Source organism: Nuphar pumila, chromosome 4, assembly GCF_984573655.1.
Source record: "Nuphar pumila chromosome 4, dmNupPumi1.hap1.1, whole genome shotgun sequence".
In the NCBI taxonomy this organism is placed as follows: Eukaryota; Viridiplantae; Streptophyta; class Magnoliopsida; order Nymphaeales; family Nymphaeaceae; genus Nuphar; species Nuphar pumila.
Genome location: NC_143252.1, coordinates 109,832,776 through 109,860,705, shown reverse-complemented (window position 1 = coordinate 109,860,705; position 27,930 = coordinate 109,832,776). Strand labels below are relative to the sequence as shown.

General features: G+C 37.7%; 1 protein-coding gene across 4 annotated transcripts in view; it reads left to right on the top strand.

Annotated features, from left to right (window-relative positions):
- Positions 1–27,930, top strand: part of LOC149840529 (uncharacterized) — a 76,542-nt gene that overhangs the window by 7,872 nt on the left and 40,740 nt on the right. For 2 of the 4 annotated variants that reach the window (XM_090003189.1, XM_090003188.1), the window contains exons 4-12: positions 4,116–4,197; positions 4,280–4,329; positions 4,416–4,610; positions 6,934–7,170; positions 14,476–14,609; positions 16,056–16,130; positions 16,346–16,417; positions 17,758–17,823; positions 17,943–18,060. In XM_090003189.1, the coding sequence (XP_089859315.1) occupies positions 4,116–4,197; positions 4,280–4,329; positions 4,416–4,610; positions 6,934–7,170; positions 14,476–14,609; positions 16,056–16,130; positions 16,346–16,417; positions 17,758–17,823; positions 17,943–18,060 (1,029 nt within the window). The remainder of the gene's footprint in view (positions 1–4,115; positions 4,198–4,279; positions 4,330–4,415; positions 4,611–6,933; positions 7,171–14,475; positions 14,610–16,055; positions 16,131–16,345; positions 16,418–17,757; positions 17,824–17,942; positions 18,061–27,930) is intronic. The other 2 variants (XM_090003190.1, XM_090003191.1) reach the window with 2 other exon arrangements.

Genomic DNA, 27,930 nt, shown 5'->3' with positions numbered 1-27,930 from the left:
CTACCACGATGAGGTGTGGTGTGATGTAGCCCCTATGCACACGTGTCACATTCTCTTGGGACGTCCCTGGCAGTTCGATCGACAGACAACTCACGATGGCCGCAAGAACACATACTCCTTTGTCTTTAATGGCCATAGGATAGTCCTTCTACCTATCAAGGAGACTGGTTTCCTTACTGTAGACAAACCTGAGCGAGTTCCCCGGATCGCAGGCCTTTCGTACCGGCTCTTCCTGGACCATTGTCAGGAAGATGGCTATTGTTATGCCCTAGTGGCAAAGCCAGTGATGAGTTCGTCCGTGTCCATTCCCGCGGACGTTGCCCCTTTTCTAGAGGAGTTCCGCGACATTATGCCGGATGAACTACCTGATGGATTACCTTCGGCAATGGTAGTTCAGCATGCCATTGACTTTGTGCCAGGGTCGAGTCTACCCAACCTTCCCGCATATCGCATGAACCCCACTGAGCATACTGAGTTATTAAGACAAGTTCAGCAATTGCTGCAAAAGGGTTTCATTTGCGAGAGTGTTAGTCCTTGTGCCGTTCCCGCCTTACTTACTCCTAAGAAAGATGGGTCCATGCGCATGTGTGTCGATAGTCGTGCGATCAATCGCATCACCGTCAAATACCGTTTTCCCATTCCTCGTTTGGATGATATGTTTGATATGTTATCTGGTGCCTCCATTTTCTCTAAAATAGATCTAAAAAGCGGGTATCACCAGATTCGTATACGCGAAGGGGACGAGTGAAAAACGACATTCAAGACGCGTGATAGATTGTACGAGTGGTTAGTCATGCCATTTGGGTTATCTAATGCCCCAAGTACCTTTATGAACATGATGACCCAGGTCTTGCGTCCGTGTATTGGGAAGTTTGTTGTTGTCTACTTTGACGACATTTTGATTTATAGTTCCTCATTGTTCGAGCATTTGAGTCACCTGCGTCAAGTCTTAGATATTTTGAGAAAGGAAAAATTGTATGCCAATGCCAAGAAGTGTGAGTTTATGACGTCCAGTGTCGTGTTCTTAGGGTTTATTGTGTCATCTGATGGCGTCAAGGCCGACCCCGCAAAAGTCCACGCGATTGTCGATTGGCCTACCCCAAAGACTATAGGAGAGATCCGTAGTTTCCACGGGTTAGCCACTTTTTACCGATGTTTCGTGAGAAATTTTAGTACCCTTATGGTCCCCATCATGGAGTGCCTAAAAGGTACTAGTTTTCATTGGACGCCCGCGGCTAGCAAAGCCTTTACGATCATCAAAGACAAAATGACAGTGCTCCTGTCTTAGCTCTCCCAGATTTTAATGCAGTCTTTGAGGTTGAATGTGATGCCTCTAAAGTGGGGATTAGCGCCGTCTTGAGTCAGAATCGTAGGCCCGTTGCCTTCTTTAGTGAGAAGCTGACTCAGGCCAGGTGCCAATACTCCACTTACGATGTTGAGTTCTATGCCGTTGTACAAGCCCTTTGTTATTGGAGACATTATCTCATTTATAAGGAATTTGTCTTGTACACAGACCATGAGGCTTTGAAGTATCTGAACAGTCAAAAGAAGTTGAGTGCTCGTCATGCCAAGTGGGTCAGCTTCTTGCAAGAGTACACCTTTTCGCTTCGGCATCAATCTGGTACCCTGAACAAGGTGGCTGACGCTCTTAGTAGGAAGAACAGCCTTCTGATGACTATGTCAGTGCAGGTCATTGGTTTTGAACAATGCAAAGAGTTATACCCTACGGACCCTGATTTTCACAAAGTCTGGGAAGGGTGCACCTCTTTAGATCACACCCTCGACCCCCGTTTTTGTATTCATAATGGTTACCTCTTCCGTGGTAACCAATTATGTGTGCCCAATTTCTCCCTTAGACTTCAGTTGATTTCTGAATTACATGAAGGAGGGTTAGCAGGGCATTTTGGGCATGATAAGACGTTCGCTCTCTTAGATGAACGATACTTTTGGCCCAAAATGCGCAAAGATGTTGTCAAGTTCATCCAAGGCTGTCATGTGTGTCAAGTGTCCAAGGGTCATCGTCAGAATAGTGGTCTGTATCCCCGTTACCCATTCCTGAACGGCCGTGGGAGTATGTATCCATGGATTTTATCGTGGGCCTTCCCCGCACACCACGTTGTTTTGATTCAATTTTAGTAGTTGTTGACCGGTTCTCCAAAATGGCTATCTTTGTTCCGTGCAAGCGCACCACCGATGCCTCTTTAGTCGCCTCATATTATTTCAAGGACGTTGCCCGTTTCCACGGTCTACCTCACACAATCACTTCCGATCGCGACACGCGTTTTATGAGCCACTTTTGGAAATCGTTATGGGCCCTGTTGAAAACTAAGCTTCAGTTCAGTAGTGCGTATCACCCCAGACTGATGGCCAAACCGAAGTTGTGAACCGCACCTTAGGAAATTTGTTACGGAGCTTAGTGGGCGAAAATGTCAAAACTTGGGATCTCGTATTGCCCCAAGCCGAGTTCGCCTATAACAACTCCATTAACCGTTCTACTGGTAAATCTCTGTTCCAGGTAGTGTATGGTCGGTCTCCCACCCATGTCGTTGACCTAGCCCCTGTGTCAGATCTCTCAGCTCCAGCTCCGGATGCCTTTGATGCCGTTGAATATATGCGTGACGTTCACAGACAAGTTCAGGCCAAACTTGTTGAAAGCTACGAGACCTACAAAGCTTTCGTAGATCAGGGTTGTCGTGATGTCCATTTCGAGGTCGGTCAACTTGTCTGAGTGTATCTGCGTCCAGAGCGTTTTCCTGTAGGCACCTATAGCAAATTAAGTCCTAAGAAGTATGGCCCTTTTAGGATCCTTCAGCGATTGGGTTCGAATGCTTACCTCCTTGAGCTGCCCGATGATTGACATATTTTCCCTATTTTCAACGTGGCTGATCTATATGCTTACTGTGGCAACAACAAGTCGACAGAGCCGACTTCTTCCCAACCAGGGGAGAATGATGTAGGGCAGGACCCGATTGGGTCCATCGTGCCACCCGATCCGCCACAAAGGGCAGATGAAGGACCCCGCGCATATTACTCACTTGCAGGGATGGAGCCACGACGCAGGGAGGTACCCCTGCGCACCTACGTCAGGCGTGGTGGAGTTCGCATGCCCCAGAACCAGCTGCAGATAGAGGCTGGCCCAGATCGTGGATCGGATCCAAATCTGGACCCACGACCCGGGTCCAGTAAACAACCTTTAAAGGCCCTGCCTAGGGTTGCGTGGAGGCAGAGAAGATTGAAACTCCAGCCGCCTTTTGCCTTTTGCATTTTCCTATTCCTATTCCTTTATTTACTTGCTTACTGTGTTCCTTTACATTCTTTACTGTTTATTGATTTTCCCTTGCTTATTGAAACATTTGTGAGTTTAATAAAGAAGTTCAGCCACACCGATTCACGGTGGGCCATTTGTTTCATCCTTCCTCCATTGTGGGCTGCATCAATTTTCCCATGAAAATTACATCAGAAAAATGGGTCCTCAATATCATCTCCAACTAGGGGTTGCTTGATGTTTTTGCATACCTGTAGGGATTTGGCAACTACAGAACTTTAAGCACTTCACATTTTTTTTCTCTTCATCATTGTTGACTTTTTGAGTCGTCGAAATCTGGGTATCTATGGGTATGAATGTTCTTAAAATGCATACCTTCATGCTGTTCTGATTGCCAATGTTTTGTCATGAAAGTTACTAAATTTCTTTTTCTAAAATAACGAAACTTCCTTTTCTAAGGTGTGATGCCTAAAGATTGTTTCATAGGTGCGTCAAACAAAGATTGTTTCACGGACATGTCTCTAGTGAGTTCTGCTACAATGACAAAAATATGGTAGCAATTTCTGTTGTAGGATTTTGGGAAATGTCTTGTGTTTGCGTTGAAGTATCCTGTAAACATTAACTGCTCATGGGCAAATTATGACATCAAGAAATAATGTAAAGGTCCAATCCAGCTGAATGTCCTTTTGCTTTCTTTTCCATTCACAATGTAAAACTCTTTAGTTTAGAAGCCGTCTTTTTTGTCAGCCATGCTGATACTAACTTTGATGAATGGTTTTTCTAGATTGAATCTGTGGCTATGTTATAGCAGGTCTTAAGGACCCGGGTTCATGTTTGTTCTTTTCTGCAGGCAGGCCATTGACAAACGGGTTGAGGGGACCTTTGAAGGAACCTTTATTGGACAGAGAGAAAGCCTTTCTTAGATATCAGCTGTAAGTAATTTATGTTTTCATTATATTTTAGTTTTTATAGATGCATGTCCTAAATTAACTTGCGTGCATATCTTGTTTGTAGTTTATCTGAACTACAGAGCCGACTGATAAGTATTCTCTCAAAATGCAAGGGTTAGTGTTGACTTGGAGAAGTATGACAATTTCTTTGATTATAAGATAGCCTTTTTAAAGGTATTTTACTGTTTTTGTCTTTGTAGATGCAGGTGATGGGATGAATAGGACTAAGTCTGGGGACACACCTCACAGCCTAGACACTGGGAACTTGTCGTTTTCTGGACATCCAAGTCCACAAACTCCATTAGATTCAAAGACTGGTTGGAAAAGAAGGAGATCTAAAGATTTCACTGTAGTAACCCCAGCAACAGCATGGTCTTACTGCGAGGCATCTGCTGGTAGGCATGTTTACCTCATAATGTATGGCTTGGTTTTTGAATATTGAGTTGTGATATAAATCCTGCTTAATGTGGGACTGTTTCACTCATCCTGGACATCAAACAATCTAATTGAGTTGCTAAATGAGTCCCAATGGACAGTTAAAGAAGTGTGCATAGTTTGTTGATTACTGAAAAAATGTTATGGTGCTGTAAAAGAAAAATCATGGTGCTGTCATCTTAGGATCTGGCAGAGAAGATTTGCTGGTTTTCCCTTGAAATTTCAGGAAAATCCAAATACATCCAAGACAGCACATAAAGACCACATCCTCAGGAATATAAATTTTGTACATTTTTTGAACTGAACACAAAATACCTTTTGCGGGCACATTGCATGGGAATTTAGTATGAATCACCTGGATGCAGATTTTTAGAAATCTAAGCGCGTTTTATATCCTATTGTATAAAGATTGCTATATGCCAGATATTTTTTTTCCTCCACAAATTGGTAGACAACTTGCTGGTCTGCTCAGTGAAACATCATCTATAATAACTGCTGGACCAATCTGCAAGTTACTGTGTTGAATTTTGTGGCTAAAATCTTCTGGCAGGCTAGCAAGTGTCTGTCAACTGAGTACAATATGGATCATCTCCACTAAAACTGGATATCATGGTTATTTTGTACAATTTGAGCTGCATCTTGCATGTCATTACCATTGAAGGTCATTTTGGTATTTTTTTATGTTTTCTGGTATGCTGGTATTTTTCAGACCTTTGCATATATTTTAGGTCCTTTGAAATGTAACTGATATTTTAGTCAATCCATTTGAACATAGAAGACGCTGTTATATGCACTCAAAATTTATGGAATGATTTTATGGTATTAAATGCATGTCATAGGTTAATCATGTAGTCTGGCAGTTTCACTTTGTTGTGACTTCTCATTGCATGCCCTATCATCTTTTTCCTTCCCACAGAAGTTACTGCACATTTCTACTTTTATATGTGACTTAGATGAGATATCAAAATGATGTTTTAGTTGTGTTTGTTTGTTATTAAAACTTCATATATGTTTTAGCAATGCTATTTGATTGAGACTTTCAGGCATTTTTCACCTATATATATGTATGTATGTATGTATGCTGTCTGCAGGTCAGTGAGGACAGTGTCATTGCTATAGCAGGGTTGTACTTGATTTTTTAAATCATAATTTGCTATAACCTCTTTTTAGCCACCAACCTATCATTTATTTGAATGTTGGTGCTATATCTGTTGTACCATCTGGAAGACAAGCTTATTATACTAGTATGGTGCTGGTAGTTTGGACTTTGGAGAACACAATCCCACAGCATTGTAAATACATATCTCATAGTTTAGAAGCTGTTGATATAGTTGATAGAACTCCAACCAATGTGTAACTCATTCCATTTCCTACAATATATTCATCACCAGTTTCTCTGATCAGCAATCTGTTGCATGATGCAGCACTTGGTGGGACATTAATAAGATTATTTTTATCTTTTACCTGTTTGTATACTTGTTTAAAGGGGTGTATTTTCATTTCTCACCAGATTACCTGGCTAACTAAGTGTTGCATGATGCAGCACTTGTTGAAAATTTCAAAAGGATACTTTCCACCTGTTACCTAATTTATATACTTGTTTAACTGCATTGATATTTTGTTTCATTGGCTTCTTAAAAAATTACCTGTCATCCTCTCTTTGTGTAATCCTCCCTGATGATATGTATTTTTGTTTGGCTGGTTTCATAAATTTGATGGTTTGCATTGTGAGACAGCTTTGTTCATTGAATGTAGTGATGTATGTACCAGGTGATGGCACTTAATTCTTCACTTAATAGAATGATTATTCAGGCCAAATGTCTCAAATACGAACCTTTCTTCTGCAACCTATTGATTCCAGTTAGTTCAAGCTTCATTCTAGTTGGAGATTGCAAAAGAATCAGGATGAGACTGGAAACTGCAGAGCAGATATATGGGAAGAGCTGGGCATACCAAATTAGAAGTTTATCAGTTTTTATTTTATCATGAATGGCTATGTTCGTCATGTATTTATGGACTGGCTTATATTTTGTGAGGTTCAATTCTCATAATTTTATGGTGCTTGTAGTTTTGGTGAAATTAGCAATAGATGAAAAGACTGTTAGCAGATTTGAGACCTTGTAAAATTGGATTTTGGGGTCTACTAAATTTTAATTTCTGAATTCTCAAACTCGGTGCTTGTGGCCTCTTTTAAAGTATATTTAGCCGTCAGTACTGCATATGTTTTCAATCATTTTATCTGTTTGGAGATAATGGCTTTTCTTTTATTGCTTTCCCATGTAGATACTTTTTCAGGTTACCCTTCAAAATCAAGTTGTGAAGGAAAGGTACTTGATGCTGAGCCTTGCTCCTTGTCATGTCAGCTATCATCCAGGAAGCATCTGGCTCTCTCAGAAGATTGTCGAAGGAACATAGTCATGTGTTTGCAAGGAAGAGAAAGGGGTTTTAGTTGGCCGCTGACAATTTCACGATGCGGTTATGTTGGAAGGCAAAGGGAGAAATGGATACCCTATCTTAAAGGTTTTTTCTTTCGCTTATTTGTTTGCATTAAGATACATTGCAATAGTTGTAAAAATGTTTTGATGAGTTGACAACTTTTAACTGTCGATAACTGTAAAGAATCCTTGCAAACAATCAAGTTTTCAAATAACTTAATACTTCAAATACAAAAGAAGTGCAATAAATGCACAATGTTTATAAGCTTTACACTACACAAGAAGTGCAATAAATGCACAGTGTTTATAAGCTTAAGGAGACAACTCCTTACTCTAATACTTACATTCAATGGGCTCACATAGCCCTTATTTATAAGAACACTTAAAGAGTTGTTGGGCTATTCCCAACGGCTCTTATTAGAGACATTGGGAATCAGCCGACCGTCTACCTTTTAAACTGTGTACAACAGTCAGCCTGTTGTACACTGTACACGGTGAGCCACTGACTACAACTACAACTACAACTACAACTACAACTTCATCCCAAAACAATTTGGGTCGGTGATATGAACCAAAAAAGAAAATCATTCTGGGTCTTCCACATGAATCCTTCTCCTCCAATCATTTCTATCCAATGCCATGTCCTCGGTGAGGTTCAAAGCATTCATATCCTTTCCTATCATCTCCATCCAAGTCTTCTTAGGCCTACCCCGACCTCTTTTAACTAATATATTTTCTCATTTCTCCATCCTTCTAACTGGAGCATCATTAGGTCTTCGCCGAATATGTCCAAACCACTGTAAACGATTCTCTCTCATCTTATTTTCAATGGATGCAATGCCTACCTTCTTACGTATCTCCTCGTTTCGAATCTTATCTTTTATTGTATTTCCACACATCCATCTAAGCATATGCATCTCAACTACACTCATTTTTTGAATATGATGTCTCTTGGCAGTCCAACATTCTGTACCATATAGTAAAGCGGGCCTAATTCTTTTCCTTCAACCGCAATGACATTCTACGATTGCACAACACTCCAGTTGCACTTTTCCATCTCATCCACCCAACCTTTATCCTATGATTTACATCTCCATCAATTTCTCCATACTTTTGAATGATAGATCCCAAATATTTGAAACAGTCATCCATCGGTATTACATAAAATAATAAAAATAAGAAATGAAAAAAATTACAAAAATAAGAAAAAATAAAAAAGAGGAATTACAATCATATTCAAAAACATCAATATGCGTAAAATGTAGAAATGACTAACATACCCCTATAGCTAATACAAGAAAGAAATATATATTATATATATATAAGTAGATGGATACACGTACATATATATGAAATATATATATGTATATGTATCTTCTTTTATATATATAAAATATATATAGAAAATATATTGTCTTATGAATTACAATTTAACACCCTCAAACTTAGGGCAAGATGACCGAAAGTTTGCCGAGGAAATTGAACCACGGAGCAGACAAAACTTTGATGAAGAAATCTGCCAACTGATATTCTGAAGTTACATATGGAAGATCTATAAGTCCTTTCAGATACGTTTCCCGAACATAGTGACAGTCCATCTCAATGTGTTTAGTCTGCTCATGAAAAGTATGATTTTTGGCAATGTATATTGCACTTTTGTTATCACAGTTTAGCTTGGTGGGCCTTTCTATTGAGATCCCCATGTTTTCTAATAGCTGATGAATCCATACAATACAATTTCCATGGTAGTAGTAGCCATTGCACGATATTCAGCTTCTGTTGAGGATAGAGACACTTTTTGCTGTTTCTTACATCTCCATGAAATCAGCGAGTCTCCTAAAAATACACAAAAACCAGTGGTGGAGTGACGGTTATTTGGATCACCTTCCCAGTTAGAGTCAATATAAGCAATTAATTTTAATTCAGAAGAAGATGATAAAAATACTCTCTTGTTTAGTGTGCCCTTTATGTATCTCACAATCCGCAAGATGACACTCATGTGAACTGATATTGGTGCATGTTGGAACTGACTTGCAGTATGAACTGCATGAGAGATATATTGTCTAGTAATACTCAGATACATCAAAGATCCGTAGAGGGTGGGATCGGAGAGAGGAATACCATCATCAATCTTCATTTTGGCTCCTACTATAGCAGAAGTTGCACAAATCTTATCATCCGTAATACTTGACCTGTCAATAATATCATAGGCAAACTTAGTTTGAGATAAAAAATACCCTCTATGAGAGTATGCTACTTCAATACCCAAAAAATAAGTTAGAAATCCCAAATCAGACATTTCAAACCTATCATTCAAAATTGATTTTATGCTTTTAACCCCTTTAGAATCATTTCCGGTTATAAGGATATCATCCACATATAAGAGCAAAATGACAATCTCTGTATTGTTTTTTCTAACAAATAACGCAATGTCAGTGAAACAGGAAGAAAAACCATTTTCTAACATTACAGAGTTAAATCTATCATTACTAAGCCTTGGGGGCTTGTTTTAAACCATAAAGTGCTTTTCCAAGGCGAAGCACTTTCCTTTTGGGAGTCTCCATTCCTGGTGGAGCATCCATATATACCTCTTCATTCAGATCACCATTAAGGAAGACGTTTTTAACATCCATTTGATAGATGTTTCATTTGTTGATTGAGGCAACAGTAATGAGACATCGGACAATGACCATTTGAGCTACCGGGGCAAAAGTTTCTTCATAGTCAATCCCGTATTTTTGACTATATCCCTTTGCAACTAATCGAGTTTTATATCTTTCAAGAGATCCATCGCTCTTAGTTTTTACCTTAAATACCCGTCTAGACCTTATTGCTTTCTTACCCTTAGGAAGATTTTGGAACTCCCAAGTCTTTGCCCTGTTGAGAGCTGAAAACTCACGTTCCATTGCTTTCAGTCATTCATCATTCTTTTTGGCTTCTTCGAAGTTTCTGGGTTCTATATAGGAATGAATGACGCTAAGGCAGGCTCTATGTTTAGGAGTAAACAAATCATATGAAATAAACCTAGAAGATATCTTTCTACTTCTCTCAGTTCTTCGTAGGTTTTCATCATTTGTTGAATTGGACCCACTAGGTTCACTGAATTTTTCAATTGCACTCCTAAAACTTTTTCTATCTCTATGGGTATATGTTATAGGATCTCTCAATGCTCCTTCATTTCTATGTTGGGAGATAGGTGGATGGGAAGAGCCATCTTCTTTATCATTGACGTCATTATGAATGAAATTGTTATCACTATCATCATCATGTGCCAACATTTCAAATAAAAAAGAGTAATCCATGTTTTCTTCAAAGGGTTCACTCCTTTCAAAACCATTAACATTTTTCAGAAAACATATAGCTTATCATTCTTAATATCATAACAACGAAACCCTTTTTGGGTTTCAGATTATCTAAGAAAAGCGCAGGCAATGGCTTTTGGTGAAAGCTTGTCGTTCTTGTCAGTAATAACGAAACATTTACAACCGAAAATTCTCAACCGACTATAGTCGGGTTCTTTGGTATACAATTTTTCAAAATGCGAGATATTGTTCAAGTTTTTAGAAGGTAGCCGATTTATCAGATAGACAGATGTTGAAGCCGCTTCAGCCCAAAAACCTTTTGGGATGTTTTGAAAAACAAGTAATGTTCGAGTTGTCTCTATTATATGTCTATGTTTTCTTTCGGCTAATCCATTTTGTTGAGGGGTTTTCAGACAAGATCTTTGATGAAGAATACCATGACTTTCAAGATAATTTTTTAATTCACTTGAAAGGTATTCTCCACTAGAGTCAGTTCTAAAATTTTTTAGATTTCCATTAAATTGATTTTTAATCATCTTATGATAGGTTTTAAAAATTGAGAAAACTTCATATTTGTGTTTAAGAAAATAAATCCAATAATATCTCGTGTAGTCGTCAACAAAATGACATAATATGCAAAGCCTCTTTTTGATAGGACGGGTGTCGGTCCCCATACATCCGATTGAATAATTTTAAAAGGTCTTGTTGTAAACATAAATCTTTGACAAAAAGGCAACTTTTTCATTTTCCCAAGAATACAGTCGTTACAAGTGAAATCACTTTTACATAAACTTTTTACAACAACAACAACAACCACGCCTTCATCCCAAAACAATTGGGGTCGGCGATATGAACCAACAAAGAAAATCATTTTGGGTCTTCCACATGAATCCTTCTCCTCCATTCATTTCTATCCAATGCCATGTCCTCGGTGAGGTACAAAGCATTCATATCCTTTCCTATCACCTCCATCCATGTCTTCCTAGGCCTACCCCGAGCTCTTTTAACTAATATATTTTCCCATTTCTCCATCCTTCTAACTGGAGCATCATTAGGCCTTCGTCAAATATGTCCAAACCACCGTAAACGATTCTCTCTCATCTTATTTGGATGTCCAAGTCTCTAAACTTTTACATAAACTTTTAACAAAAGGTAAATAAGATTTTTTTGCAATATTTGGATGTCCAAGTCTCTAGTGCCACACATTAATATCCTTTTGTTGGACAACATTACAAAATGAGTTTTTTGGAATTTGAAGGGAATCAACATAGTATAGATCGTCCTTCCTAGATCCTTCCCCAATCAATCTCCCGGACCGACGATCCTGTATCCAACATTTGTGAGATGAAAACTTTATATCACACTCATAATCCGAGAGTTGATAAACGAAAAACAAATTTAAGTTTAATTTGGGTATAAATCTAATTTTTGGAATAAAGAACCCTTGTTTTTCAAAATTTCCTATTCCTTTTACTTCATGAGATATTTCATCCGCGGTTGAAACAAAAGATAGAGAGGGATTTTTTGAGTATTCAGAAAAAAAACTAAAACTTGGGGTCATGTGAAAAGAAGCACTCCAATCTAAAAGCCAAGAGGTCTTACCTGGAGGAGAAGAGGTTGACATGGCATCTCCGAAAATAGCCTCTTTTAGAAGAGGTTGAAGTGCATCCACGGTTTGTTGCAATGAGAGAGCTCTATTTGAAGATGACGAGCACTCTTCCTTTCTGTGTCACACGGACTCGGCTAGGGAGGCACCGCACCCGAGTCGACACGCCCTGACATGAGTGCAGCTTCGGACTCGGCCCGGACTCGGTCAACTTTGACCGAGTCCAAAAATGTTCATTTTTAGGAAAAAAAACAAAAAAATCATTTTTTATATATCTTTTTTAAAAAAAAATATATAACCAGACTGTGCAATGCAGTTGCACAGTCATTGCACACAGTCTGTGACTGTGCACAGTCTGCACAGTCACAGACTACATTGCACAGACTGTATTGCACAGTCTGTGCAACTGTTAACGTATAAAGTTTAAACATTTGAATGTCAAAACTGAACAGATCACAAAGATGTGAATGCTATAGTAAATGAGTCATTTAAAAAATTGGACCATTTCACAAGGTCATAGTTTCAAGTTTTTTTTCCTTTAACCATGGCTCATAGATGTGTTTAGCTTAATTTTAATTGTTTACTAGAATTATATATATATATATATATATATATATATATATATATATATATATATATATATATATATATATATATATATATATAGCCGAGTCCCCGTGTCCAAAATTTTTGAAATTGCGCCGCACCCGCACCCGCACCCATGTGACATAACTTCCTTTTAAGGTTGGGATGTAGTAGCCATGGCAAGTAACTTTTTCCACTTTGGGCAAATAGGCTTGATATGCCCCGATTTATTACAAAAATGACATAAAAGCTTGATATAATCCTTCTTCCCTTCTTGACCACTTGAGTTTTGATTCTTTAAGTCAGGAGACTTGTAGGTCCTTAAGTTGCTCCCCGGTCTTGAGACGACATTAACTCCTTCATTTTCTTCATTATTGGAAGGTGTAGCTAGAACACTTGGGTTGTTCTTGCTTATACCCATACGAGTCTCTTCCCCACTTAGTTTAGTAATTACATCTTCAAGAGAGGGGGAAGTGAAGGCGGATAAAAGAGAAGACCGGATTTTTCGAATTCAGGCCTAAGCCCATTCAAAAAATTAAAAAATCTATCTTTTTTCAATTATTTATGACGAAGCTCTTTGGCTTCTCCACTCCACTTGGGTTCGAGCATAGCAAACTCATCCCAAATAGAAGAGAGTTCGGCAAAATACTCCCTTATAGTCATCTTTCCTTAATTAAGAGTTGGCGTCCTCTTTTGGAGGTAATATTTATGGGACAAGTACCTAGAGGTGTACATCTTCTCAAGGTACTCCCACTCTTGAGAAACCTTTTTAAACTTGATAATATTGACGTTAATTCTTGTTTCTACGGATGAGAAAATCTATGAGAGGATTTTAAAATTCTATCTCCCATTCTTTATGCTTTTTGGTGCAGTCTTCAAGAGCCTTGGCTCTTTCTTCGCCTTCAAGGATTTTTATTTCTCCTTTCTCCATCAAGGTTATCTTTGGCTCTGGTTAGGGAATCGAGCCCTAGATATAGCCCCAAAGCCCTTTCTCTTTAATACGAGCCTCCATGTTTTCGGCCCAAACATGATAGTTGGACCCATTGAGTTTGAAACCGAAAGAAAAATGAGTCTTTTTCACCCGTTAGAGAGGAGAGATGATGAAAAAGAATACGTACCACAAAGGATTTTTAAACCTTTCTTGATAGAAGAGTCTTCTAAAATATTGGATGAACAAGCGGATCCACTCCAATCACCAAAAAAACTGAAAGCACGTTTTTCGAGGCACCCAAAAAAGTGAGAATCCACACGATTTTTCTTTCTCCAACCTTGCTCTGATACCATCTGAAGAATCCTTGCAAACAATCAAGTTTTCAAATAACTTGATACTTCAAGTACAAAAGAAGTGCAATAAATGTACGGGGTTTATAAGCTTAAGGAGACAACTCCTTACTCTAATACTTACATTCAATGGGCTCACATAGCCCTTATTTATAAGCACACTTAAAAGAGTCGTTGGGCTATTCCCAACGGCTTTTATTAGAGACATTGGAAATCAGCCCAACGTCTACCTTTTAAACTGTGTACAACAGTGAGCGACTGACTGTGTACAAAAATATTACATAAAAGAACAAAAATAAGAAATAAAAAAATTACAAAAATAAGAAAAAATAAAAAATAAAAAGGAGGAATTACAATCATATTAAAAAACATGAATATGCGTAAAATGTAAAAATGACTAAAATACCCCTACAGCTAATACAAGAAAGAAATATATATTTTATATATATATAAGTAGATGGATACATGTACATATATATGAAATATATATATGTATATGTATCTTCTTATATATATATAAAATATATATAGAAAATACATTGTCCTATGAATTACAATTTAACAATAACATGTGACGACGACTAATATGTGGCCTGATTGTTTGATGTACTGACAGGTTGGAATTCACTAGGTAGGCAATTTCATGGGCCTGCTGTGTTGCTGGAGCGAAAATCTTACTACTCGTGGATTCCTACTTGGTGTGCCTATACTTCGAGTGTGGCTGTTGCACAACCCATTGGTAGCGTGGATGTATGTCTGATTCATAGTTTGATTGATTTGATTTAGCTCTGTAACTGATAGGTAAGGAACTTTTTGAAAAAGTGCTTGTTAAAAAAGTTGCAAATTGATATTCAAATCAATCACAGATTATCCTAGCAAGGCATAGAGTTGAAATACTATGTAAGCTTTCATGACATTAATTGTGAATTCTAGATCACATGGTCAAAGAGTGAAATCACGTCAAGCTCAAATGTAACAAATCAAATATCTCAAACGAGTAAAAAGTTTGGTGACTTCAGTACGCCATACACATCGATATTCCTTGTTGGCTGTCGCTAGTGCCTCTACTCTTTCCTTAGGTATTGATTCCACCATCTGTGATCAAGTGATCAATATGAGGGGTCTGATTTGAGGTTGCTGACACGCATGTCCTAAATTGATAATAAAGGATGCTGCATAAATGGCATTATGTGGACCACAAAAACATTTTTGTATTTAAATGAGAGGCTGAACCTGGGCTTGTTGCTAACCTTATATCGTGGCCTTCCTATATCTCCAGAAAATGTCTGGATTTGGTTCAGTAGAGTTTCTATGCTAGTAGGATGAACTATTTGATGACACAGGAAATGACTTATTGCTAACAAGTTAAGATAAAAAAAATTCTCTGTAATGAACTGCGGTTGGCACCGCCATTTTTGGTCTATAACTGATGATGATGGTGTTCAACATTGGTGATGAATGTATGCTAAGCATTATGCTTCCATGTAATTGAGGGCTATCTAACATGGATATAGATAGAGACAAATGTGATATGAATTCGATACAAGAATATGTTATTTTCTATGAAAAGCAGGCCATGAGGGCACATATTTCCCTGAACATTCAGGGCATGTTTGATGGCGTGGGAGAAGTTTCCTCCCAAGGAAAACCTTTCGGTTTTCTGTGGGGCCCACACATGCCATCAAAAGTGCGACTTTGTCTCCCTCTTTTGTGCCATTCCTCTTTTGTGCCATTTTTGGGGAGTTAATCTCCTAAAAAACTGGGAGGAAAAAGTCGAGTGGGGGCCCATGTGACTTTTTCCCCCCAAAGAGGTTTCTCCCTGTGGAGAAACTTGTCCCTCCGTCAAACACTCACCCTTAATGTATAAAAGTTGACTTTTAATAGTTATAACTTTGACATTATACAAACATTTTTATGAACAATAAATGCTAAAAATGATTAAAAAATTATAAATGGTGTTGGATGATGTTGTCCACATGTTTTCTTATGTCCTCTAAGACACAGGAGACATGACTCCAATTAGTGTGTCCCTGTGATGTGGTTTTGAGGGTTATCATCTCAAAGATGCCAGCTTTAGTGCTATTATGTACTATAATACTGTATGATAGTTCTTTAGTTACATTATCAATGATTGTTCTCTGTAGATATATCCCCATCAGTTTTTTTTTTTAATACTTGCATCTCATTGTCTCTCAGCAAGGGGTTCAGAAGGTTCTGGATGTGAGATTCCATCCTGGTGGACATCCTCAGATTGTATGTAGCTCTAATGAGGTTAGCGTTGCTTATTCTTTCGTCTTTTTTCCCCCCCCTAAAGGTAACAAACTTGGAACTTATTCTGTTCCTGAAGTTGGCTGATGTGGGTTTTTGACAACCTTCTGTTTGCACTAGAGCCTATGTTGTATCTTAGCATATTCATATTATTTGCTATTTGTCAATCTTGTTATTTGGCAAACTTTGATGATCTGCATCCAGTGAGAATATTGCAGGCACCCAATGAATTGTTGTTGTATGATCTACTTGCTGGAAAGGCAACTGAATTGTCTGGTCATAACCATCAGGTATCCCTGCATTTTCTCATGCTGATTCAGATATCATGTCATTCTCTATCTTTACTTTGTTGGCATGAGAATATTCTGGAAGATGTACTTTTCATGGTTTCATTTTGTTCTGGACTTGGTTGTCTTCTTTTTTATTTGGCTTTTGAGATAACATCTTCTAGCTTATGAAGCCACCAAATCAGACTCTTCATAATTTGTAAACCATGGGTTCCAAATAGCAGTGCAGTTCTATCAGAATTCAAAATTCACTTGTTTCATGGCTTTCTAGCAAACTAGTTCTACATATCTTGTGAACCATGTACCATAACTAAGACATGTAAGCACATAATCAACATAATGTACTGCTACTTAGGCTCTAACTGGTCATACATATATAGTGAGCTGCCACAACCAACACACACAATCGTTATGCACATGCATATGAATAACCATACCTATTTCTGAGAAGTTTTATTGACACAGAAAGTTCTTCGACTTCTACTGCTTCAGTTCATGTTAACAGTTCACAAGTCTTTTTGTCTGTATCTATCACTTTGTGAAATATTGTGGTGATGCTTAGTTGCCACCAGGAAGGATATTTTTACTGATTAACAAAGTACAATTGCTGTGCATTACTTGTGCTTCTGGGATGTGATTAATCCTTTTGAAAAAGTGAGTTTCACTTTTTAAGTTTTCTAAACTACCATTAATGATGCAAATTACTGCTTCCACCACCGTGGTTTCTGAAGGACTTGCTGAATGCAGAAAGACTTTTGGTCTTGTTAATGTTTTTTCAGTTTCGAAATTTTAACTTGATGTCTGACAATTCGTCAACCAGATAGGTTAAATTAGATTGGTTGGTTGTTGATTACTCCGTAGTCCGTATAATTCAATTGAATGCCATTTGTTGCAACTTCCATGGCTGGAAATTGCTTGGAAAAGAAGGGCCAAAAACCTTGGGTTTTCAGCTTTCTTTTGTAGCCATTCGAGCTATTTCCATCAACCTATTCAGGAAAAAGTTGGCAAAAAATAATCAGAAACAGAAATTTGATAAGAAGCTTACTTGATTGTGCTTGACTTTTTGGTATGAGTCTTTGTGTAGATTGACCTAAGGGGCAATATATTTGATGGTTTGAAATCGTTTACTTGTTTGAACTGTTTCACATTTTAAGCATCCATTTTTAGTTCCTCTCTCTCTCAAAAAAAAGAAAAACATGGTTGTTTGTAGGTTTGTGCAAAATTTATTTCATGTTATGTTGGTCTTCATATTTGTGTGTAGTGAGCTTGTTCCATTATACAAAACTGATTGTCTCTTTCCAATTCATTCTTTACTGTGATACAATATTTTAATAATGGAGCAGATTCAAGCAGTTGAGTATGCGGTAGAGGGTGCTAGTGTAGTTTCCTGTGGCTCTAACTTATTGAAGGTACTTCTTTTTCTGAAAAGTTCAGAAAGTTGAATAAGTTGAATGGAAGTAGAAGCTTTGTAGTTGTTGCAGTATGTGACACATTTCCCAAATTCTCATTCTCATGAAGTTGGAAACAGGTTTGGGACTCTACGACAGGTGCATGTATTTTCACTCTAGGGCCTTCTGACAATGACCGCGATGCTATTGGGCACATAAAGAAGATAAATGCTATGGCTGTAAACCGTTGGCAAAGTTGTATGTTTTACAGTGACTGGTTTAAAATCTTGAATTGTAGATAGTTATGTGATTTTTATTTGAAATTTAACACTCATTATCCCTCTCTTAAAATGTCCATTTTTGTCAGAATGTTGGATGTGTTCCTCTTCTATTTGATATTTGTTTGATTTATGAACAATACAATTAGTTACTGGAATGTCATTCTTTTTACTTTTTTTTTTACTTGTTTTACATATCAGGGCTATTTCATGTGGCCTTTGACATCCATTAGCAATGGTGCATGTTAACTGTCTTATAGTTAACAATCAGTGTTGATTATAAGCTTTGAAAATTGGTTCTGTTTTTTATTCACAAAAATCAATAGTTAGGGGTAGACATATGCATAGAATAGATAGAATGATAGAAATATCTATCAACTAAAGAACATATATCAAATATATGGTTTAAAATATTCCTGAAGCTTGTAAGTGGATCAGGTCGAATGTAGCTTGCTTATGAACATTTGGAGTCACTTTTACTTTTTAGGGCCAGCTGTTTTGAGATCTAAACTAATATATCGAAATGATTCATCTAATTGAGGTAGTGATGTTGTATGCTTTTGCTTTGTTATCTTGTGATTCTAGGATTCTCCTCTTAAAAAAACAGCTTGTGATTCTAGTATTTTCAATAACTTTTTAGAAGTTATGTCACATAGGTGCGGATGCAGCAATGTGACACTTTAAAAAAACTTGGGTGCAGGGGTGCAGGTAGTGTGTGTGTGTGTGTGTGTGTTTATAGGCCCACACTAGGTTCACCCAAAGATGCCTCTAAGTGACCCTCACAAGAGTGTGCAAGCCGGTTGCCTTATGTTGCTTGTAAACTGAATTGCCTAACTCGGTTCTTCCTTTGAGTTTGGCCTTTCAAATTCTTCAAAATCAACAACTCACCCTTAAATACACTCATGCGAGACTTGTATAACTCAATCAAGCTGCATACAACTTGTTACAACCCAAAATGACCCAAATACAATTTCATTGAACACTTTACAAACTCAAGTAGTTGTCTTGTCAATACAATACACGTTATATTTCTTGCCTGACTTTACAAGATCATAGAACACAAAATACGAGTTTAAAGCTGAAAATTGGTACAAAGACTCTTGTATTATAAACACCAAACACACAAAATTTCATCCCTAGAGCACAGATGGATCTCGAGATACGTGTGCGAAAGTTGGCAAAAAACCACACTGCACAGAAACTGCAGAAAACATTCCAACCGCGACTCGTCGGAAAACACTGCACAATGCCCCAACACTGGCGCTCCTTCCTCAGTCCCTTCTACGTATCTTAAAGCCTCTGTGGACCAAAATTGATGCCCAACACACAAGTGAGTTTTCCGGAATTGAGATCCAAGGCGCCACTAGCCTCTTGCGCACAATAACAAAGCTACTAGCTCTGCAGATTGTCGGAAAACGGCCGTCACGACCAAAATTCGAATCAGTTTCCCAATGCACCTTGCTCTATTTCTAAGCTCACACTCCTAGGGATCTAGTTGTTAAGTTGTATATATATATATATTGTTAGAAAATGGTATTCTACCATTCAATCACAAGGAGAGAAGCAGAGAGGAGAGAGAGAGACGTCTGTGGCTGCAGAAAACCCAATTAGGGTCTGCGGTAATGGCTTACCATTAAGTACATGTTGATACAACTATTAGGGTACGAAAATACCCATTACATGAAAGGTTAAAATTACAGTATGTCATTAATGAGCATGTGTTAAAATGAAACCGAGTTGGGTCTGGATCTTGAGATCCAAACCCAGTCGTGAATGACGTCTTTTCACCCTCCCTTAAGTTGTACATGGTTTTGAACCATGAACAACTTGCCTTTTAACATCCAAAATTTGTCCTTAATAAGCCCCTTTATAAACAAGTCAGCAACTTGATCAACAGTCCGAACAAATTCTGGTTCAATTTTTTTTTCTTCGACCTTCTGTCTTACAAAATGTTGATCAATTTCAATATGCTTGGCACGACTGTTGTAGATAGGATTAAATGACATGTTGATGGCACTTTGATTGTCACACAATAGAATGCATTTAGAAATTGATTCTTCTACTTGTTAAAATATGTAATCTCATAAACAACTCATATCTCATATGTAATCTCATAGATAGCTCATGTAATCCCTTGTAATGTTTTTCTTTTTTTTAGTTTAGTTCTAGTTTAAACTCAACTCGAACTCACTTAAAATCTATTTTTAGGACACCTTTAGGCTTCACCTTTTTTACTAGTCAAAAAAGCCTTTTTGTCCAAGTCAAAAAGGTGAAGCTCCAAGGGAGCCGTTGGGCTCCCAACAACTCTAATAGAGCCGTTGGGAGTCCAATGACTCCCTTGTGGCTCCTCTCCCCTTCTTCTATAAATATGGGGTTGTTTCCTTTTGTAAAGTATTCTTTGTTCTTTGTTCTTGTAGGAGTTCTTTCCCAAGTTTATGAAATCTTGTTCTTCATTTTATGTATACCCTTTTTTGGGTATTGTGTACGAGTGTGAGCTCTTTTGTGTGAATGCCTTTATTTTGTAAATCCTCTTTGTGAGTGTTGAAGAAACAATCCTTGTTAGGGATTGCTACATTCTTTCATGATATCAGAGCTCGGTTGATAGAAGCAATCAGTTCAGAGTTCTCCTTGTGCATTGGGAAGCGTGCCATTCGAGTTTTCTTCAAAAGAAAGAAGCCTCTTTGAAGGGGTAGTTGTGTGGAGCCTTGAAAGCTTGGAAGGCTAGATATTTTTGCTTCTTGTGGTGGTGTATTTTTTTCTTATTCTTTTCTTTTTCTCCCCTTCTTTCATTCCTAAGCTTGTAAAATGGATGACAATGATAATGTCACCATTAAGCCCATAAAACTCAATGATTCAAACTATGTAAGATGGGCTTCTATCACGAAGCACCTTATTTGGGGAAATGGGCTATGGGGATTAGTGGATGGAACCGATGAGGAACCTAAACTAATGCTCACTAAAGAAGAAGGAAAAGAAATACCTCTTTCGGAGGTAGAAAAAGTTAAAAGCCGTTTCCACTTATGAGAAAAAGTGGAAAGAATGGAGAATGGGTCACTCCAAGATTATGTCTTGGCTCATTTCTAGTGTGGATATAAAGAAGTGTTCAAGCCTTGCGAAGTTTGAATACGCTAATAATGTTTGGGACTATCTCAAGAGAATGTATTCTCTTAAAGATGTTGCCCATATATGTAATCTTCAAGAAAAGGTTCACAATATGATTCAAGGAGATAAAAGTATTAGAGAATACTTTAATAGCTTGTCCGAGCTATGGGAAGAATTGGCTCTCCTTGAACCAAAGTGCCATTGTCCACAAGATATAAAGTTTCACCAAAATCAAATGAATGCGGAGCATTTTTTTCAATTTATTAATGGTTTAAGACCGGAATTTGAGACAACCAAGTTCGCTCTTCTTCATCGAGGGAAGGTTCCCTCTATTGAGGACACAATTGAAGAATTGAGTATGAAAGAAAACCGACTGAAGAAAAGAATCTCAAAAAATGATGATGACTCTGTTTTAGCTGTTTCAAGATCCGGGAATCATGTTCGTGCATATAAACCTCCACATTTTGGAAGAACATATGATGAGAAATACGGAAGTAAGGTGAAAAGAAAAGAAGTAATTTGCTATTATTGTCGTGAACCTGGGCACATCAAGACGCATTGCCCAAAGTTAAAGAAGACTTATGAAAAGAAGGTTGCTACTATTGAAGCCCAGCAAGAAACAAAAGAAACATCTATTGGAAGCATGTCGTTATCTCAGCTAGTGGAGGCACTTCAACCACTTCTTAACGGAGCTTCCCCATCTGCTGGAGCTGCGGTCTCTTCAGTAAGCATTTCCGATCCAGGTAAACCTCTTTGGCTTCTTGATTTTGGTGCATCTTTTCATATGACCCCTAACATAGAATTATTGTCTCAATATCATAACTCAAGTGGTTCAAACGTTTTGACTGCCGACGGCACTCCTCTTGAGATTAAGGGAATAGGATGTTTTGAAATTTCTTTTCAAAACTCAAACAAATTTCGTATTTCAAAAATTAGATATATTCCCAAACTTAATTTAAACCTTTTATCCGTATCTCAGTTAACCGATCATGGGTGTAATGTTTCCTTCTCCTCTCATGATTGTCGAGTACAGGATCATCAGTCAGGGAAGCTGATTGGGGAAGGCCATAGAGAAGGAGACTTATACTACATGGATTTTTTGGATTTTCCCAAGAGTACACTGTGTTGCAATGTTCAAAAATTGGATTTGGATCTTTTGCACAAAAGATTTGGACATCCTTGTATATCCAAGATTCAACACTTTCCGAACATGAATTTTTTTTGTAATTTTGAAACTTTTACATGTGAAAATTGTATTTTTGGAAAAATAAAAAGATTACCTTTTCCGGAAAGAACTTTTGTTTCTACAAGACCACTTGAGTTGATTCATTCTGATGTGTGGGTTCTGCACCAATTATATCAAAAGGTGGGTTTGTTTATTATGTTATCTTTGTAGATGACTTTACACGACACACTTGGATTTATTTTCTTAAACATAAATTCGAAGTCTTCTCGCATTTTAAAATCTTTCATAATATGGTCAGAAATCAGTTTAAAGAGGATATTTCAATATTTCGTACCGATTCAGGAGGAGAATACTTATCAAAGAAATTCAAAGATTATTTAAATCAACATGGAGTTATACATCAAAGGTCATGTCCCTACACTCTTCAACAAAATGGCCTAGCTGAAAGAAAGCATAGGCACATTATTGAGACAACAAGAACCCTCCTCATATCACATCAAGTGCCAAAAATTTTCTGGGCTGAAGCAGCCTTAACTGCTGTTTATCTCATCAATAGGATGCCCTTTTCGTCGTTAAATAATATTTCTCCAATCGAAAAGCTTCTTAAACAAATTCCTGATTACTCCAGGTTAAGGGTATTCGGGTGCAAATATTTTGTATTCTCAGATAAAAATGATAAGCTTTCCTCTCGAGCTATTCCTTGTGTCTTCTTAGGATACGCAAGTCATCAAAAGGGTTATAGATATTTTGACTTTAGAAATAACAGATTATATGTCTCAAGAAACGTATCCTTCTTAGAAAATGAAAGTCCATTTGAAACCAAAGCATCTGCAGAAACATATGAGTATTCCTTTCTATTTGATTTAGTCTCAAAGTATGAAGAATATAACGTTGAGCAAGGTGATCAAAGTGATATTTCTCCTCCTGAACCAATTAGTGATAACCAAGAGTTCATTCAATATTCTAGACGAGCAAATTAAGAAAGACCATGTGCCCTTGAGAGGTATTCTGTAGAATCAGAACCCGAGGTGTCAACAAGAAAATCTACTAGGATCTCAAAAATTCCTGAGAAATTTGTCATATAAATCTTTTTCGCCAAAATTTCAAGCCTTTATAGCCTTAATTCACTCCTATGAAGAACCTCCCAGTTATGCTATAGCCAAAACCCAATCAGAATGGGTAAAAGCCATGCAAGTGGAATTAGAAGCCTTAGAAAAGGCAAACACTTGGACTATACAAGAACTTCCACCTAACAAGAAACCTATTGGTTCTTGATGAGTTTACAAAGTAAAGACTAAAAGCGATGACAGTCTTGAGCGATTTAAGGCTAGATTAGTTGCCAAAGGCTACGCTCAAGAGTATGGAATAAATTATGAGGAAACCTTTGCTCCAGTAATCAGAATGACCACTGTTAGAATTCTAATTGCCCCCGCCTTTATAAAGCAATGCTCCATATATCAAATGGATGTTAAGAATGCGTTCCTAAATGGTAGTTTAACTGAAGAAGTATATATGGATCCACCACCAGGAATTGATGTTCCTAAAGGAAAAACTTTTCGTCTAAATAAAGCCTTGTATGGACTTAAACAAGCTCTGAAGGCTTGGTATGATAAATTTAGCAGTGTGATGCTTGATTTTGGTTTTCAATCTTGTCTTACTGACACTGCTTTGTTTGTTAAGAATTCTAATACAGGTATCATTATCCTCCTTCTCTACGTCGACGATATGATCATCACTGGCAGTGACAAACAGGGAGTGTGCAATATTAAAACATTTCTCAAAACTCACTTTGAAATGAGTGATTTGGGTTTCTTCTTAAAGTATTTTTTTGGTATAGAAGTTGCTTATTCTTCTAGAGGATATTTGCTAACACAATCTAAGTTTGCTTTGGATATTGTTGTCATGTCAGGTATTTCAGATGAAAGACATGTGGACACTCAAGAAGTTGTAAATGTCAAGATGAAGAGTGATGATGGAGAACCTCTTGAAAACCCAACTCCGTATAGACAACTCGTCGGGGCTTTGTCATACCTTTCCATTACAAGACCTGACATTACACATGCTATCCATACCGCCAGTCAATTTCAACATGCTCCAACCTCTGTGCATATGGGAGCCGTTTTGCGAATTACCAGATACATTAAAAATTCTATATCTTGGGGTCTATTTTTGTCTGCTTCTTCTAATCTCAAGCTTCTTGCTTATACTGATGCAGATTGGGGAGGTGATCCGAATGATCGTCATTCAACGGAAGGTTTTTGTGTCTTCTTAGGAGAATCGTTGATCTCATGGAGATGTAAGAAGCAACATAAAGTATCCCTTTCATCAACAAAGGCTGAATACAGAGCAATGACTACTACAACTATGGAAGTAGTCTGGCTTCGACGACTGCTTTCCGACATGGGAGTTGAAAGTTCAGAAGCATCCGACATGTGTTGTGACAACAAGAGCTCTATCTACATTGCAAGCAATCGGACGTTCCACGAACGTATCAAGCATATAGAAATGAATTGTCATTATGTTCGGGAGGAATTCTTGCGTGACAACATCAATCTTCCCTATGTTGCTTTTGAGTATCAGCTGACCGATTTCTTCACCAAGCCTCTTGCTGCTCCTAGATTTCACTTTCTCTTAGGCAAACTTTCGGTTATCCAACCGTAAGTTTGAGGGGGGTGTTAAAATATGTAATCTCATAGACAACTCATATCTCATATGTAATCTCATAGATAGCTCATGTAATCCCTTATAATGTTTTTCTTTTTTTAGTTAGTTTAGTTTTAGTTTAAACTCAACTAGAACTCACTTAAAATCTATTTTTAGGACACCTTTAGGCTTCACCTTTTTTACTAGTCAAAAAGGCCTTTTTGACCAAGTCAAAAAGGTGAAGCTCCAAGGGAGCCGTTGGGCTCCCAACAGCTCAAATAGAGCCGTTGGGAGTCCAATGACTCCCTTGTGGCTCCTCTCCCCTTCTTCTATAAATATGGGGTTGTTTCCTTTTGTAAAGTATTCTTTGTTCTTTGTTCTTGTGGGAGTTCTCTCCCAAGTTTATGAAATCTTGTTCTTCATTTTATGTATACCCTTTTTTGGGTATTGTGTACGAGTGTGAGCTCTTTTGTGTGAATGCCTTTGTTTCGTAAATCCTCTTTGTGAGTGTTGAAGAAACAATCTTTGTTAGGGATTGCTACATTCTTTCACTACTTCTGTCAACAAGTGTCTGATTCATGTTATTTCGGTTGTAGCAGCTGCCATTGACCTATATTCAGCTTGTGTGCTCGACCTGGCTATGGCTTTTTGTTTCCTACTGCTCTAGGAGACAAGATTTAGGCCAATGAAAACACAGTATCCTGAAACTAACCAACGCTCTTCTGGATCTCCTGCCCAATCTGCATCTATGTAAGTAATAAGTTCATGCATGTGATGACCATGTGTACTCTTTCTATACACAAGACCATCTCCAATAGTTCCCTTTAAATATCAAAGAATGCGTTTAACAACTTTTATATGCCCAATATGCGGTTCATGGATGAACTGAGATACCTGATTGACATAATAGATAATATCAGGCCGAGTGAAGGTAAGATATTGAAGCATTCCTACTATCCTGCGATATCCTGTAGGGTCCTCATGCAAATATCCATCTTGGGAACTGAGTTTCTGATGAAATACACTGGGTGTGCTTAGGGGCTTGCAATCTGTCATACCTGTCTTGCTAAGGACATCAATGGTATACTTATGTTGGGTAAGTGTCATGCCTTCAGTAGTCCTATTGACTTCTACTTCAAGAAAATATTGCAGTTTACCAAGATCCTTCATCTTGAATCTATGGTTCAAGAATTCTTTAACCTGTTCAATGTGTTCATTAGAATTACCTGTAATGATAATGTCATCAACATATATCAATAACAGGGTAACTATATCTTTGCATTTGAATATGAAAAGAGAATGATCCAGATGAGACCGACTAAAACCATATTTTTCTACTTCAAGAGAGAAACTGTCAAATCAAGATCGAGAAGCCTGCTTCAGACCATATATAGCTTTCTTTAACCTGCACACGTATTCTTTAAAATTCCCTTTTGCATACCCAGTGGGCTGCTCCATGTATACTTCCTCCTTCATAGCGCCATGTAGAAATGCATTTTTTACATTCAGTTGACTGAGAGTCCACTGGTGCTCAACAACCAATGATAGTATGATTCAGATAGTGCCCATTTTCACCACTGGATTGAATATCTCATCATAGTCTTGTCCTTGCTCCTGTGTGAAGCCTTTGACAACCAGCCTAGCCTTGTATCGCTTGATAGTACCATCCGGGTTATACTTTATCTTATACACCTACTTTGACCCAACCACATTTCGATTTAATGGTCCGGGAACAATATCCCAAGTGCCATATTCATGAAGAACTTCCATTTCTTCGTTTATAGCTTCAATCCATCTCTTAGAATTTATTGCTTGATAAAATGTTGTGGGTTGATCTTCCTTGCCCAAAGAGGTTAAGAAGAGTTGAAAATCCATCGTGAAGTTCTTATAACTAACCCACCTAGCAATAGGATGTCGAGGTCGGGTAGACCTTCTGTGAACATGTGATTGAATGAAAACAAAAGGAGAATTCAGTTCCTGATTAGAGTTGGGAAGTATCTCCTTCTCACGTCGAGAGTAAACAATACCTTTATACCTTTCAGGACCCAATAGTGGTTCAGAAATCACACTTTTTTGAGTCATTTGTGCAATAGTAGACACGTTTCCCTCATCTTTTTTATTGCATTCTAAAGAACAAGTATCATCAATACTAGAAAAGAGATCTGAGCTCAACCAAGGGTGATAAACTTCAATTTCAGGAGGAGTGTTAGCATTATGACCAAAATTTGATTAATCAAACACAACATTTTTGGATATTTTGATGCGCTTGCTCACAGGATCATAGCATCTGTATCCTTTGTAATCATCAGCGTACCCCACAAATCTGCACTTTAAGGCCTTATCCTGAAACTTGTGTCGCATTGAACTGTCAACAACGATGCTTTTGTTCAGCAATCTCATTCTATTGAGGTGTATGAGGACAAAATACCTGCCTACTTATTCCATTTGTCCGGAGGGAATTAATAAATTCATTTGAAGAGAATTCACCCCTCCATCACATTGGAAACAAATAATATTCTCAGAGAATTGATTTTGAACAAAGGAATGAAAATTCCGAAATAACTTAAAGGTTTCAGATTTATTTTTCATAAAGATGATCCATGTATATCCAGAATAACTATCAACAAAAATGAGATAATATCTAGTGCCAGACATGGAAGGAACTGGAGCCGGACCCCAAACATCAGAACATATAATTTCAAATGGTCTTGAAGCTCTTTTATTAATGGAATGAAATGAAATGGAAGAACATGACTCTTACACTGAAGACAACTAGAACCTTTTTTATTATCGACACTTAAATTTAGACTTAACTTGGGAATAAGACTACTTGAAACAAGCTTATCAATAGAGCGACTACCACAATGACCCCGACGACCATGCCAAAGATTCAGTTTAATACATTCAGAAGGATTAAAA